The sequence below is a fragment of the Rhamphochromis sp. 'chilingali' genome (assembly GCF_963969265.1).
Source record: "Rhamphochromis sp. 'chilingali' genome assembly, chromosome: 16".
In the NCBI taxonomy this organism is placed as follows: Eukaryota; Metazoa; Chordata; class Actinopteri; order Cichliformes; family Cichlidae; genus Rhamphochromis; species Rhamphochromis sp. 'chilingali'.
Window position 1 is genome coordinate 7,955,512 of NC_137943.1, and position 13,912 is coordinate 7,969,423.

The following is a 13,912-nucleotide window of genomic DNA, read 5'->3' on the forward strand; positions in this document are numbered from 1 at the left end:
AAAACACAACCAGAATTGGCAAATAGAGGAGCTTCTGTGATATATCATCATAACAGACAAGTTTTTATCTGACTGACCACCTTGGCCAGCAGCAACTACAGACATACTTTTAAAGAATATCACAAATTACTGATGATTAAATAAAGCATGCCATTTTTAAAATGATCTGAGGATAAAACATCTTCAGCAGTAATGTTATTTCACATAACACTGAATTTTCTGCTGAAAAAATATTTTTTAATTTTAGTTATTTATGAACAAATTGCCAAATAAACCAATTTTATGAGTAGGGAAGTGTTTTTGTGGTGTTTTATTGCTTCTTAATGAGTGGGTCTAAAAAAGTCTCTATCTAAATAATTTCTGGTCAATGTTTGTTTAACTATACAATAGTTAACAATGTGTGCAGAAGCAAGACGTCCATGTACTGTAGAGTGCAGCGAGCTGCGGGAGGCTGTCAGCACATTTAAAAGAGTAACAGACAGGCAGCACAAAACAATACGTTTTCATCTGTATATTAAAAAAATAAAATAACATAGCATAAAATTAAATATAATAAAAAATAAAAAATTGTCCCCATTATCAGCTAGTAGTAAATAATTTTTTGTATTTGTACAGTGGAGGAAGGGCTTGCCGGGTTTTTATTTTTCAAATCTGGTTTCTGGTTTTTATTTTCTCTATCAAAGTACAGCAAGCTGTTCGTCTTGGAAAAAGAAGTCGCCGTGAAACATCAAATGGCAACGTTTAAACAACGCTCGGTGCACAATTATCGCGACAATGTACGCGATATGCAACTTGTGCACTCATTAGCCATCTTGGTTCTGTCTCACGTTTGTTAGCCAGCAAGCATTGCAATCCTTAGGAGCCAAGATGGCGCCAGTTTCTTCTAAAGGCAGAGCAATGTGAAAGTCCGAGAAATCAATTCATTCAGTCGGCTAAAGTCATGGCGTCTGCCAGCACAGGGAGCAGGGTGTCCTGCGGGAGAGATTTGAATTGTGTGCCAGAGATAGCCGACACGTTATCCGCGGTCGCCAAACTTGGGTAAGATGGTTTTTCGATTCTACATGTAATTTTTGTTTAGCTGAAATGAGCTTATGAGCAGAACGCGCTGCTTTGCTAGCACGTTCTCAGTGCATGATGGTTGCTAAGCTAGCCGGTGAATTACCAGCACGTGCCCGAATCACAATGATGCTTGACACTGTAGTGAAGTGTGCAGTACACAGGCTCTGCCTACTCCCATAGTATATTTGAGCTGTGTGGAGGATTACTTAGAAAACAAGTTTGTGTTTTACTTCGTGCTGATATTATAAATATTTTGAATGTTAACTGAAGTGCTTCCCTCCTCTGGTATCCAGGTTCGACTTCCTGTGCATGCCTCTCTTCCACCCGAGGTTCAGGAGGGAATATGAGCTGGAGCCCGCTAAATCCCGACCTGGAGCCCAGACCCGGTCGGACCTGCTGTTATGTGGCAGAGGTCAGTTTCCCTGCCCCTTTGTCTTTTGCAGCCTGAGGCATTACTAGCTATTAAATCATCAGTCCCCCTAAAGTGAGAGGAAACACTGAGTGTGTTATTCTGTGCAGGGTATTTTTGGGCATGGTGGGGTCTACTGGTGCCCTTTATTTATTGGGAGGGGGGGGTCAAGGTCACTTTAAATTCTATTTAAATGTAATATTAAATAAATTTAAGCATAGTCAGTTTTTACAGTCCTAAAAGTGGAAATTAACTTCTTATTAGGTCTGTTAAACCAAAAACACTGCAACCTTTACAATTCTCAGTAAATTACTTTTTATTCATAGAACATAAATTTATCAAAGTTTGACGACATACGTTTGTGTAAGTGTGTCATGGCATAAATGAGATTTTAGAAAGATTCAGGAAGGAACTGCTGATGTTCAACGGGATGGAAAGGGTTACAGAATCTGAACAACGTGTTGTTCATAGCAGGGCACCAAAAAGAGAGCAGCTACTCTGCAAAAAGAATACTGAGCATTTGAACAATCTTATGTGGGCTTCTGAGACCAAAATAGAACTTGCTAGTTTACGTTTAAAAGACTGTTTGGAGTAAGGAAAACACCGCATTAAAGCATAAAAGCGTGGTGGTATTATCATGGTCAGGGCCTGTTTTGCTGCATCTGAAGCAGGGGAGTTTGCCAAAAATTAATGGAGCAATGAAGTCTTTATGTCAGGACATCTGTCTGCAAACTAAATCTCATCAGAAAGTAGGTAGGTTGTGCTGAAAGACCAATCCTAAAAATACCATTTGTTCTGCTAAAGCCCAGCCTAAGAAGGAAAGTAGATGTTAAGACACTAATTCTAATCATTTTCATATTTTGTATTAAATACTCATCATCAGAAGAATGTGATTTTAGCATAAAGGTAAAATGGTTAGGTGTTTGATGCTTTCTCTAAACCGTCCTTTTGTTCTGTCTAGATTGGAATACTCTAATCGTTGGGAAGCTCTCTCCATGGATCGATGCAGATTCAGAAATCGAGACAGAACGCAGAAACTCAGAGGCTGTAAGTTCTTTGAGTTTGATGGTGCTTGTGAGGGTTCTTTGATCTTGAGATATGAGTGAGGTTATCGTGTCATCTTTTTAATGCTTATCTTATCTGTTTTCCCATGTTCCTCTCCAGGCTCTTGCCCAGGAGCTAAACTTCTCCGCCTACCTGGGCCTGCCTGTCTTCATGATCCCTCTGAAGGGCCTCAGTAATGCCAATCTAGCCCGAGTGCTGCTAAATCACATCCACACTGGACATCACACCTCAAATGTAAGACGCAGCACATCAGGAATCAACAAGCACACAAAGACTGTATTAAGATGTCAGAAAAGTCAAGACAGTGGAAGTGCTCATTTAACTGCTGCTGTCCTCTTTGTTGATTAGTTCTGGATACGCGTCCCACTGATGGCGTCAGAGGACATGCGGGAAGATCTGACTGAGAATGAACCGATCTCTTGTACTGATGACACAAGCGTTGATGAGAAGACTTGGAGCTGGTTAGTTTCATGCCACGGCACTTCCTGAGCAACTGAGTGCCGTCTGCATGCTGAAACGGTTACTATTGATTTCCTTTAAAACACTGTCTCTCTTTGTTTACTTACCTCATTTTTTTTTCATAGGTGGAACTCATTCAGAACCCTTTGTGACTACAACAAGAGAATCTGTCTTGGTGAGAGAACACACTGTGAAGCAGCAACCTGGGGCAAACTTCGGGCATTGAGAAATAATTATGCTCCTGTCTGTTACTGAGATTGTGCTTCGTTTGTATTCCTAAAGCGGTTGAAATTGGACCAGATATGCCATCAGACACTGTGATTGATAAATGGCTCGGAGAACCTATCAAAGCAGCCATTCTCCCCACCAGCATCTTCCTAACCAATAAGAAGGGCTTCCCTGTTTTGTCGAAAGCCCATCAGAGAATAATCTTTCGACTCTTCAAGGTATAAAATAACATTCATAGATTGAGTTCTGTTAAAATCAAACAATCTGCAATCAAATACAAAAAGGTTGTTTTTTTGTTTTTGTTTTTTTGTCTACTTTTGAAAAAATAAATCTTTAAATTAAAATGATCTCCTTTTTTAGTTGGAGGCCCAGTTCATCTTCACAGGCACCAGTCGGCACACTGACAAGGACTTCCGATCCTACCTGCAGTACCTGGAGTACCTCAACCAGAACAGGCCTGCACCCAATGCCTACGAGCTCTTTGCTAAGGGTTATGAAGACTACCTGCAGTCACCTCTACAGGTGAGGAAGTACCCTTTCATGCTCACGTTTGTATGCCTCTGTGCAACCTGAAGCCATAGCTAGATGTATAGTTATGTCTGGTTGGATCACTGAAGGAACATCAGATTAGATTTTGATGGTCAAATGCAATGACCTTGCAAACTATACATTTTAAGTCAAGAATTAATCTGTTAATTGTGACATATTGTACACATGTCTAATAATATAAAGTAATGAAGTGATGACATAGTCGAGAGATATGAATGGAAACTGCAGTTTCACTGTTTGGTAGAATTGTAAAACTGTGAGGCTGTTTTGCTTTTTCCTCCTAATCAGGACCTTTTAACGTCATGTTTTGCTTTCTTTGTTTAGCCTCTGATGGACAACTTGGAGTCTCAGACATACGAAGTGTTCGAGAAGGATCCTATTAAGTATTCACAGTACCAACAAGTAAGACAGTCAGACATTTTTTGGGGTATGAGGAGGCATGGCACAGATGTTACAGAGAGGTCTTTGCTTGTCCAGTAGACATACAAATGCAGTAAAATTGTTTCCCCTACACAGACTTTACTTGGGCAGACTGTTCAGATATGCAAGTGCATTTGTTTTTATGCATCACAGAGAACACGGCTAGCTGTGATTAATTTTATTAGTGGACAGTCCCTTTGCGCTTATTTTGAAAATTCAGTTCCTGGCTCATGTTTCCTTAGTGGATGGTATCAGTTTTCAATATTGGTCAGTTGCTTTTTACCTATGAGCTTGTAATTATTATCCATCTGTCCATTTTCTTGGAAAGCCCTGATCCAGCCAGTGGACTTGGACCCAGAACATTCTTACTGTGAAGCAACTGTGTTCACCACCGCACCACACTGTTGCCCATAATCATTATCATTTGCTTTGGCCTCTGTTCAGCCTGAATGTGAAGATACGCCTAGATATTTGTCTGTGTATGTAGAGCTTATCCACATAAATCAGACTGTCACTCATGTAGCATTTGAAAAACACTGACATTTAGGTGTTTGGTGTTAATAAAGGGGTTTAAATGGTCTGTAAGAGTTTGAGGCAAAATGTATTTAACACCATTTTGTTTTTGGTCTTTTCTTTGTGTGTGCAGGCTGTATATAAATGTTTGCTAGACAGAGTTCCAGAGGAGCAGAAGGACACTAATGTTCAGTAAGTATCTATATCTAAAATTATTGTATAAAGAGTCACAAGTGAGGATTGTGGAGTAGGAACTGTATCCAGATATTGATTAATACCTCAATATCATGGCAGTCTATAATATACTCCTATAAGTCTCACTGGAAGTAGAGCAGGATAACACACACTGACTGTTTAAACTTCAGTGGTAACCACCAGGGTAGCAGCCTTGTCTAAAATGATGTGTTTTTTCCACAGGGTGTTGATGGTGTTGGGAGCAGGTAGGGGTCCTCTGGTCAATGCATCCCTGCGTGCTGCCAGGCAGGCAGACAGGAGACTGAGGGTGTATGCTGTGGAGAAAAATCCCAATGCTGTAGTGACGTGAGTAAAATAATGCTTTCAAATGTTCCATGTTTCACAGCGTACAAGCAAAAATATTATCGCATGCAACAGATCAATTGCGCTACCTGAATGAGTCTATAGATTGGATAAAAGCTTGGCCTTTGATTTTGTCTGAATTTATAGTGAGTGAGGAGGGGATTGAAGTGAAGCCTGAAACTTTCAACGCTTATTTTATTGATGTGTGTTCTCTAGGCTAGAGAATTGGCGCTTTGAGGAGTGGGGGGATCAGGTGACGGTGGTGTCATGTGACATGCGGGAGTGGGCCGCACCAGAGAAAGCTGACATCATTGTCAGCGAGCTGCTCGGATCATTTGGCGACAATGAACTCTCCCCAGAGTGCTTAGATGGAGCACAGCATTTTCTCAAAGGTATTTCAGGATTTTAATGAAGACTTAATTACACATGTAGACACTGCAGAGTCATCAGAGGTCATTTTTCCACACCAAGCCATATTGAAAGCGTCACCTTTTAATGCTTCCTGACTCTAATTACTTTCATTTTCCCCTTTGTTTATATCATCTCACCTTCAGATGATGGCGTGAGCATTCCCTGCTCGTACACGTCCTACTTGGCTCCTCTGTCATCCTCTAAGCTTTACAACGAAGTACGAGGATGCCGCGAACGAGACAAGGATCCAGAGTCCCATTTTGAGACGCCCTATGTTGTGCGCCTTCATAACTTCCACCAGTTGGCTGATCCCAAACCCTGCTTCACCTTCACACACCCCTCAACAGGTAGATGGAATCGCTTAAAATCCCTCTAATAAGCTTGTAGAGCATGTGCTCACCACCTCTCCCTCCGTCTGTTTCAGATATGAACAATAACCGGTATCAGTGCCTCAGATTCACAGTGGGTTGTAACTCTGTGCTCCATGGCTTTGCTGGCTACTTTGAGACCACTCTCTACAAAGATGTCACACTCAGTAAGTCAGCAGATCCAGATCCATTTGTCCTTTGGCCTATTTTGTTTTTTATTCATCAGGTTTTTTTATGAGTTCCCCAGTTTTAGAATCTGTCATCGTCCTTGCAATTTGGGCTGGATGGTAAAACCATGAAGATTATCACAGCAAAATAACTTTTCCTCAACAGAGTAATGTAAAGTTAGTAGATTCATTCCAGCCATGTGTTGATAAATGCCTGAAAATGGCATGAAAAACCAAACAGAATGGTGCTACGCCAAACCAATCATGTGGCTCGAAGAGAGTTAGAGCTGCGTCAGGTTAGGTTGATGTACACAGTTGGAAATGTTAATGTTTGGGCTACCGCAGACATAAACGCCAGTATGTTAGCAGTGTGAGAAAGATGAAAGAGAAAATAAAAACTGATAACGTGCCAGCATTACCAAACATGCCCCCCAAACACACACAGCCCAAGGCTCAAAAGGCGAGGACATTGTTGGAAAGAGAGGTCAATGAATGCAACAGACAGCTTCATATAAAAGACACGATGTCATCAAGCAGAGTTAAATTAGAGAATTAAAATGTTTGTTTGTTCTGTATACCTATGTTATTTATTTTACATGAGCTTGAAATTAGAAAATTATATTTAAATCAAAATTGACCTCATATCTTCAGTTAGGAATGGAAAGAAACATTTAAGCTAATAACTAATGCTTCATTTTATATTGTGAAATATATCGATCAACTGAAAACTGGTAAAAAAAATTATTATAAGATTTATTTTTCTTTCCCCACATGTCGCACAGCCCTACTTTTAGCACTCAGTCTTTGTACGTTCATATAAAAAAAATCATGACCTAGTTGCTTCAAATGAATGCAGAAGTTAGGACCTGTTTTCTGTCAGTCTACATCCAGCAACAGAATCAAGAGTGCAGCTTGTTACCATTACAGCCCAGCAGGGCTTCATTAATGTTTCAGAATGATGCGTTGGTGGGTGTAGTTGTGCAGAAAGCAAATAGTTTGTCCATGAAAATGTTCACATTTTTGTTTTGGAGCGTTTCGATCATGATTTCTGAAAAATCAGGTGCTTTGAGCACCGCTAGCTACTTCCATCGTGTTTTTAAAAAAAAAAAAAAGAAGGGGAAAAAAAAGGCAGGTGTAATATCTCTACAATCTACAGTCCAGAATACTAGAAGTATTTTCTTTTTCCTTTTGGTTGAACTGTCATTTAAAGTCTTCTTTGTTGGCAGGTATAAAACCAGAAACACACTCACCCGGAATGTTCTCCTGGTTCCCCATCCTCTTCCCTCTTAAAGTAAGTTCCTTAGTCGGTACCGAGTTAAATGCTAAAGTTGATAAATGAGAGTAAATAAGTCACCGTGCTCCTTCTTGCCAACAGCAACCCATCTCCATATCCCAGGACGATGATGTCACAGTGCGATTCTGGCGCTGCAACAACGGGAAGAAGGTTTGGTATGAATGGGCTGTGACGGAGCCCTCCTGCTCTGCCATTCACAACCCCGCAGGCCGTTCCTACACCATCGGCCTGTGAAGAAGACGCGTCGGCACAAGTTGGCAGACTCCTGTGTTTCTGTCAGACTCTGTGGCAGTGGAAGAACGGGTGTCGTGACACAGTTAAAAACCTGGACTTGTGCAAGCCCTTGAAAGTCCGCGGTGGTGGGCACTTTGCAGTTTAGGAAGAATAGATCGGATAAACCAAATTTGAACCTTTTCTTGTTTTTAAATCTCGTGCCACATTCACCACTCTCACCTGAACCCAAAGTGTACTGTTGCTGTGAGACTGGCTCATTCAGATTAGGTCAAACGTTAACACCGCGTCGTCATGCTATCCTTTTTTACTTGTCCTTATTGTTCTGAACTACAGTTCAACACAGCGATTTACACTCAATCCTGGACTTATGCCTTATCAAACACACATTCCATACACAATATTTGCATATTTAAACCCTTCTGCTCTACATGAGAAGATAAGAAGAAGGAACTGCTTTTCAGGTTGCATACCATGACATTTGGGGCTGTTTGTTCATACCTTTGTTTTGTTCGAACCGTGTCAATAAAGACCACACTGTAGTGTTCTCTACATACCGTGCCCTTTTTGTTTGAAGCTTGAATGTTTTTGAGTCACATGTTAAATTGTTAAAATGATAGATTTTAGTTGTTTTTTTTAAAGGCAGTTTAAGCACCGTTCCTGTATTTTAATCTGTTGAAATTAAATGATGATCTGATCTGCAAGGAGGTGATTTTTCCTGTAGATGTCACCCTTTCTTGACCTTGACCCTAAGCAATCATGATTCTTTTTACAAATGAAGGTACAAGTGCACTGTTTCAATTCATTTTGCCCTAACAAGAAATTCTCTCAAGTCCTCACGGTTGTAGTGCTGGGGTCAGGCTAGTTGTTGTTAGATGTTTGGAGAGATACACTTGCAACAGTTAATCACTTCACCTCCAACACTTTTACTGATGAAGGGAAAACAGCTAAGTCAGGCTGCACAGACTTAAAAAAAAAAACATTTTAAAGACTGGTGTTACACCTTATGTCTGAAAAGTATAGTTACTCATAACATTTCCATGGGCTCCAGCAGTCCTGCACAACTATAGTAGTTATAAGTGAAATGCAAAACATAACTCAGCTGGAGTTTTCAGTGTCGCCGTGACAAGGTAAACTTTATTTCAAATAAACCTACAGTTTCCCCTGGTGTGGGCTTTTCGTCAGGGAGATGTGCTTAACAAGATCAAGTGCAGGCTCAGCGTCCATGAGAAATCCATATTATGTCCCAGTGCTGAATAGTAAGAGCATGGGGACACACAGTGAGCACACATGGCCTGACTATTGTAAACTCAAGCCAGTAAAGAAAATTAACTGCTTTTGTTCCCCCAGAAAATCTGCTTAGACTTGAAAAAACAAATAACACAGTTGGTGCACCTGCAGAGACCCTGTGCCAGCTTTTAGATCAATTCCAAGGAGCACAAATTAGCGAAAGCACTGTTGCCTCCTCATTTTATGTCCTCTTTTCATTTTTTGGCTCCAGTTTTCTAAATGAAGTCTTCAACGTGAAGTCAAGAAAGAATACAAGCATAAATGCAGTATGTCAACAGAGTGATGCTGTTTCATAGAAGATGCTGAATCTGTTTTGTTTTTTATTTTATTTTAGAATCACATTTTTATGTTAATTGAAATGGTAAACTTGTCATTTTTATCTTCAAAGTATCAATTCTTAAATGTTCTGTTTGTCTTTTGCTCACTTAGGAAACATTGTCAGATTTTGTGAGTCCTAAAGGAGGTACTGTAGAATGCAGGCTCACTGGGTCATTAATGGTGTAATGAGTTGGGTGAGAACAAGTGTATTGTTTTCACCAACCGGGGTACTTTGGATTGAGATTAAAACCAATTTGGAAGATTAAGATTAAATAACACGATGTGCAAATGTTACAATCTTTTAAAGGACCCCAAATCCCCAAAATACTCTGCAGAAATTGGCTTGAACAAATTAGTTTGGCAGGCGAAGGAGGCGAGATCAGCTGCAATCCTGGCAAATCAGCCGATCTGTTTCGCCTATCCGTTTGGTAAATCTGGTAAGGTGTGAGCTATTTAAGTCACTTCAGCCTACATAAAGTTGCTGTGGCCTCTGCAAGTCACTTTACAACCCACCTGGACCCCACCTCTGGTCAGATCATGGTCTTGTTCTTTGGGCTCCTCTGTCCATGTGGAGCCTTCCACGTGTTTGCATGGAAGTGGACCCAGAACAGTTATACCGTCAAATAGAAATAACTAGATGGCACACCAATCATATTTTGTCTGAAGTTGATGTCCCAGTCTAATTTAATTAGCGTGTTATAATATACCCTCAAAGTGGATGGATGTTTTCATCCGTAATGACCTAAACAGTTTATTTTGCACAGTAACAGAAAGATTAAAACAAAATGCTCCATTAAATAATAATAGATATAGAAGGAATAATCAATCAAAAGCAATCTTAGGTGCACTGTAGTGCATAACATTACTGCTGTGCTTTTAGCTAATAGGCTATTGTAAAAAAAAAGAAGAAAATTTCCCCCCGTTTTATTTACTGCACACCTTGCGTCTGTGGATTTCAGTGTTGGTTAGCTGCCCTACCACTCATATTATGATGGCTCTCACTCTCTCCAATTACATCCTGGAGCTTCTCTTCCACTGCTGCCTTCCCCCTGGCACTGGCCTCCGCCTGCTGGCTGCCGTCTCCCTGTGTGAGTCCTTAAACACAATTGAAGATTATTGCGCTGCATCAGTGAATTAACAGATGCAGATAATGGGGGCAGCATGGTAATACCATCCACAATGGGTAATTTCAGGCTTGGTGATTATAAGCTTATTTTCTCAAGAGCTGTCTTCTGCTCATTGTTCTAAACCATCAGTGAACGAAAGAGCTGCCTTTCACCGGGGGGGTGTCAGGGTCAGTGGATGACTCTCAGCGAAGGCACATTGAACGTCAGATAAGCAGATTCTAAAAATGCTGTTTGCAACTTTTTTGCAACTATCATTTAAGTTAAACCACCTGCTTTATCCCCCCTTTGTTTATTGTCGTCTATGGAGGGGGAAAAAAGCAAGCTGCATGTGCAAAAATACCCATAATTTACTCACAAGACCCAAACAGTTCGCATGCATCCATACTAGACTTGGCTTTAAGATCAAGTCATTTCCACGTTATTATTATGAGTTATTATGTTATTATGAGTCCACCATATAAAAGAACATAGAGAGAAAGTTAAATCCAGTCAACAATGGGTTAAAAAGTTTCGGCGACTTTTCCCCCAAAATAAGTTTTAAGAATTGTTTTCCTCCCACACTTTATACACTTCCAACACATGGTGCATGTTTCCGATTTGACTGCTGATTGGCTCTTTGAGAGCAGGGACAAGAATCAGGATGATTGTAAACTGAGAAAAGTGACTTAGAAGTATCTGCTTGGCAGCTACAATAAGAGCTGGCTGATTTCTCTGAATACTCAGGAAATGTGCCTCAGTGCTTCCTTATTCTTTTCCTCTATGAAAGGAGAAAGAGAGAAGTTCACCCAAGAAATGATTTGAATGTGTAATAAATGCAGACATTTTCTGTGTCCATCTTTTTTTAAATTATTATTGCCATTTGTTTAAATCGAGAAACAAACAAATGAGTGCATCGCTTTTGTGTCGCACTCAGTGGCCTGTAGAGTTATAGTTAGGACAATAAAAAAGAGTTGTTAATTAATAATTGGAAGTGTGAGTTACCAAACAAATAACAGAATTCAAACAGCCTTCTTGTCCCCAGCCGTTTCAATGACATCCTCATCGGTTTGACATCCTGCCGTGTAACACGGTGGGCACGTCCCCCAAACTTCCACCGTGAGGCTATAAAGGCCACAGCGCTGAGCGTTAGTGAGAATCCCAGAGCAGCACACAGGTGCTGTGCCGATAAGTTGAATTATTGAATCAAATCATGAAATCATAATTAACGTGAAAAAGGCTCAAGGCAGAACATATTTAATATTAAACACAAAACGATATCCTGCACAGCCACCGTGCACGATTATAATTAAGAACGCACTCACATTCATTTACAGCTCAATTTAAAAAAATTTTTTTTTTTCCTTTTTACAAAAAGTCTGCTTTCATTTGTCTTAAGATGCGATAATAAAGTGTCTCTTTCTCTGTGCTGCCCGAAGACCAAACAAATGGCCTCTAACTTGGCGCAGTGTGTCCCTGTCCTTGATGCTTACATGCGTGAATCGCTTCACAGTGTAGCCAAGATGTCTTCACTGCAGCTTTTGGCCTCACCATGATCATGGGTGTTATCCAAATGTGCTTTGGTAGTATTTGCTGTGCTTTCATTGTCTAGTTGCAGCATCTCTGCCGACAGTTTGTTTAGTTCATTTATGTTCGTGTTCCTCACAAGGCTGTGGCTGCTTTTTGTTTTTTATATTTTTGTCTTACAGCCTTTTAAAGCTGAGGTAGGATCGGTGCCAGTGGCATTACCAGTGGAGTTACCAACTGACTGTTTTACTGGTAATAAAACATTTTATAAGCCATTCTCAGACCGTCAGTTTGTAAATTATTTTTGTAAACGCCTGATGCTAAAATAGAGAAATGCTGTTTTTGAAGGCACCGCCGTTATTTAGTCCCCTTGTTTCTCACAAGATTTATTATCCTAGCAAGCATGAAAGAGGGATTACAGTCCCTCATAGCTCTTCAGCCCACTTCTAATCCACATCCACGCACTGGCCAATCCAACAAACCAACTCATTCATGTTAATGCCCCTTAATGCTTTGTGTGGGATGAAAGACTAATTTGTCTCTTTTTGTCCAGAGTTATTGTGAACTGGCTTTGATTAATACTGACTATTTATGAGAATGTTAAGGCTTTGATGGTTAACAGGAACGTATTAATTATATCTGACATCAGTGAAGTGTTTATGTGGGAGTCTGTAAAATAAGAAACTTTCATAGGCTATTGTGGCATATATTCATATATAGTTTTTTATTTTAAAAAATGTAAATGAAAAACTAAATGTCAAACTGATGAACAGATGTCTATTACAAAAAATGAGTTGTAAACAAAATCGATACTCAAATAGTAGCAGCAAGGTTGTGTTTGTCTGCTGCCCTCTACTGGCCTGGGATGTCATGGCAGTGGTGGTCTGGTTTCGTGTGTGGTTCAAAAAGCATGATGTAATTAGTAGTTTGGTGATATCTGAGTATATAATCACAATGCTTCTAATCTTTCTTTGAGACACTTGGAAGAAAATTACTGTGAGTATTGCCAATCTCTGTGGATTTCTCCACCTACGTAGCGTCTCTGCCTTCACAGTGTCGCAGTCAGTTTGCCCCCCTCCGTTTCCTGCCTGTTTCATTATAGCTGGAATTGCTGTGCTTTAATTCATATTTTTCCATGATGATTTTGGATCAATATCTGTGGATTCTGCACAAAAAACCAGGGTGCAAATAAGAAGCTAAGCTTTATTTTTTGAGTCAAATGGAGAAGACCTGAAATCTATGATTATATTTGTTTACAAGAACGTCTTACTCTGGTATAATGGCCTGTGGTGCTCTGTGATTACTTTCTTTACTTGGTCTTGTTGTACTCCATTTTCTGAACTGTTCCTCCAGTGGTAAGTCCACATGTTAAGCAAACACCATCTGCTCCTGTTCCCAGGATGTTATGTCTTTGGTTCTGCTTTCAGGCTGTGTTTTGCCAGTGCAACAGAAGCCCGTCTACCACGCCTGCTGCCTTTATTTATTGCTTTTGGCCTGTGTGCTCACCACAACCTTTTCCCATCACCACACACTCAGATGGTTGCATTTCCTCTAAAATGAACCGATAAACTGACTGAATAAACTGATTCTTACAGTGAATCTTTTCATGTTTGGCATTTCACCTCTGAGATGCCTGAAAGCACAAACAACATGTAAGGCTTGTGTGGTAGAGTATTAAATACAGGGGTCAAGAGGTGACAACAAATGTTATTATATTAATACTGGTCTGGTTTTTCCTCACAATTTGTTCCAGGAAAATGACTAATCTGTTGTAAAAACGTGGTGGCATACCCGCTAATGAAGGAGAACCTGGGGCTACAAAAGAATTAACACCTGATGAAATGTGTTTTTAATCAACTTTGTTCCCCTAAGTTTTTCTTTATTTGCCAATGAAATCCTTGTGGTTATTCATCACTAGAAACTATTTTTATGTAGAAACACATAAAAAGAGTCACAAACACAAA

The 13,912-nt window shown here is 40.1% G+C and overlaps 1 protein-coding gene across 1 annotated transcript; it reads left to right on the forward strand.

The window, feature by feature from the left end:
* The first annotated feature begins 866 nt into the window (after positions 1-866).
* On the forward strand, positions 867-8,414 carry prmt5 (protein arginine methyltransferase 5). Its single transcript, XM_080907906.1, has 16 exons — positions 867-1,038; positions 1,353-1,471; positions 2,430-2,515; positions 2,633-2,767; positions 2,882-2,994; positions 3,118-3,167; positions 3,275-3,438; positions 3,581-3,742; positions 4,094-4,171; positions 4,836-4,894; positions 5,120-5,242; positions 5,456-5,631; positions 5,794-5,997; positions 6,075-6,185; positions 7,412-7,476; positions 7,561-8,414. The coding sequence occupies exons 1-16, from the start codon at positions 941-943 to the stop codon at positions 7,711-7,713; spliced, it is 1,896 nt and encodes a 631-aa protein (XP_080764032.1). The 5' UTR covers positions 867-940; the 3' UTR covers positions 7,714-8,414.
* The last annotated feature ends 5,498 nt before the right edge of the window (positions 8,415-13,912 follow it).

What these genes read in the sequence shown, in the direction of transcription:
- prmt5 (XM_080907906.1), top strand. Translation starts at nt 941, where the DNA reads ATGGCGTCTGCCAGCACAGGGAGCAGGGTGTCCTGCGGGAGAGATTTG. An exon ending in ACCTGCAGTCACCTCTACAG is followed by an intron (nt 3,743 to 4,093) that starts GTGAGGAAGTAC and finishes TTCTTTGTTTAG; the next exon opens with CCTCTGATGGACAACTTGGA. An exon ending in CTACAAAGATGTCACACTCA is followed by an intron (nt 6,186 to 7,411) that starts GTAAGTCAGCAG and finishes CTTTGTTGGCAG; the next exon opens with GTATAAAACCAGAAACACAC.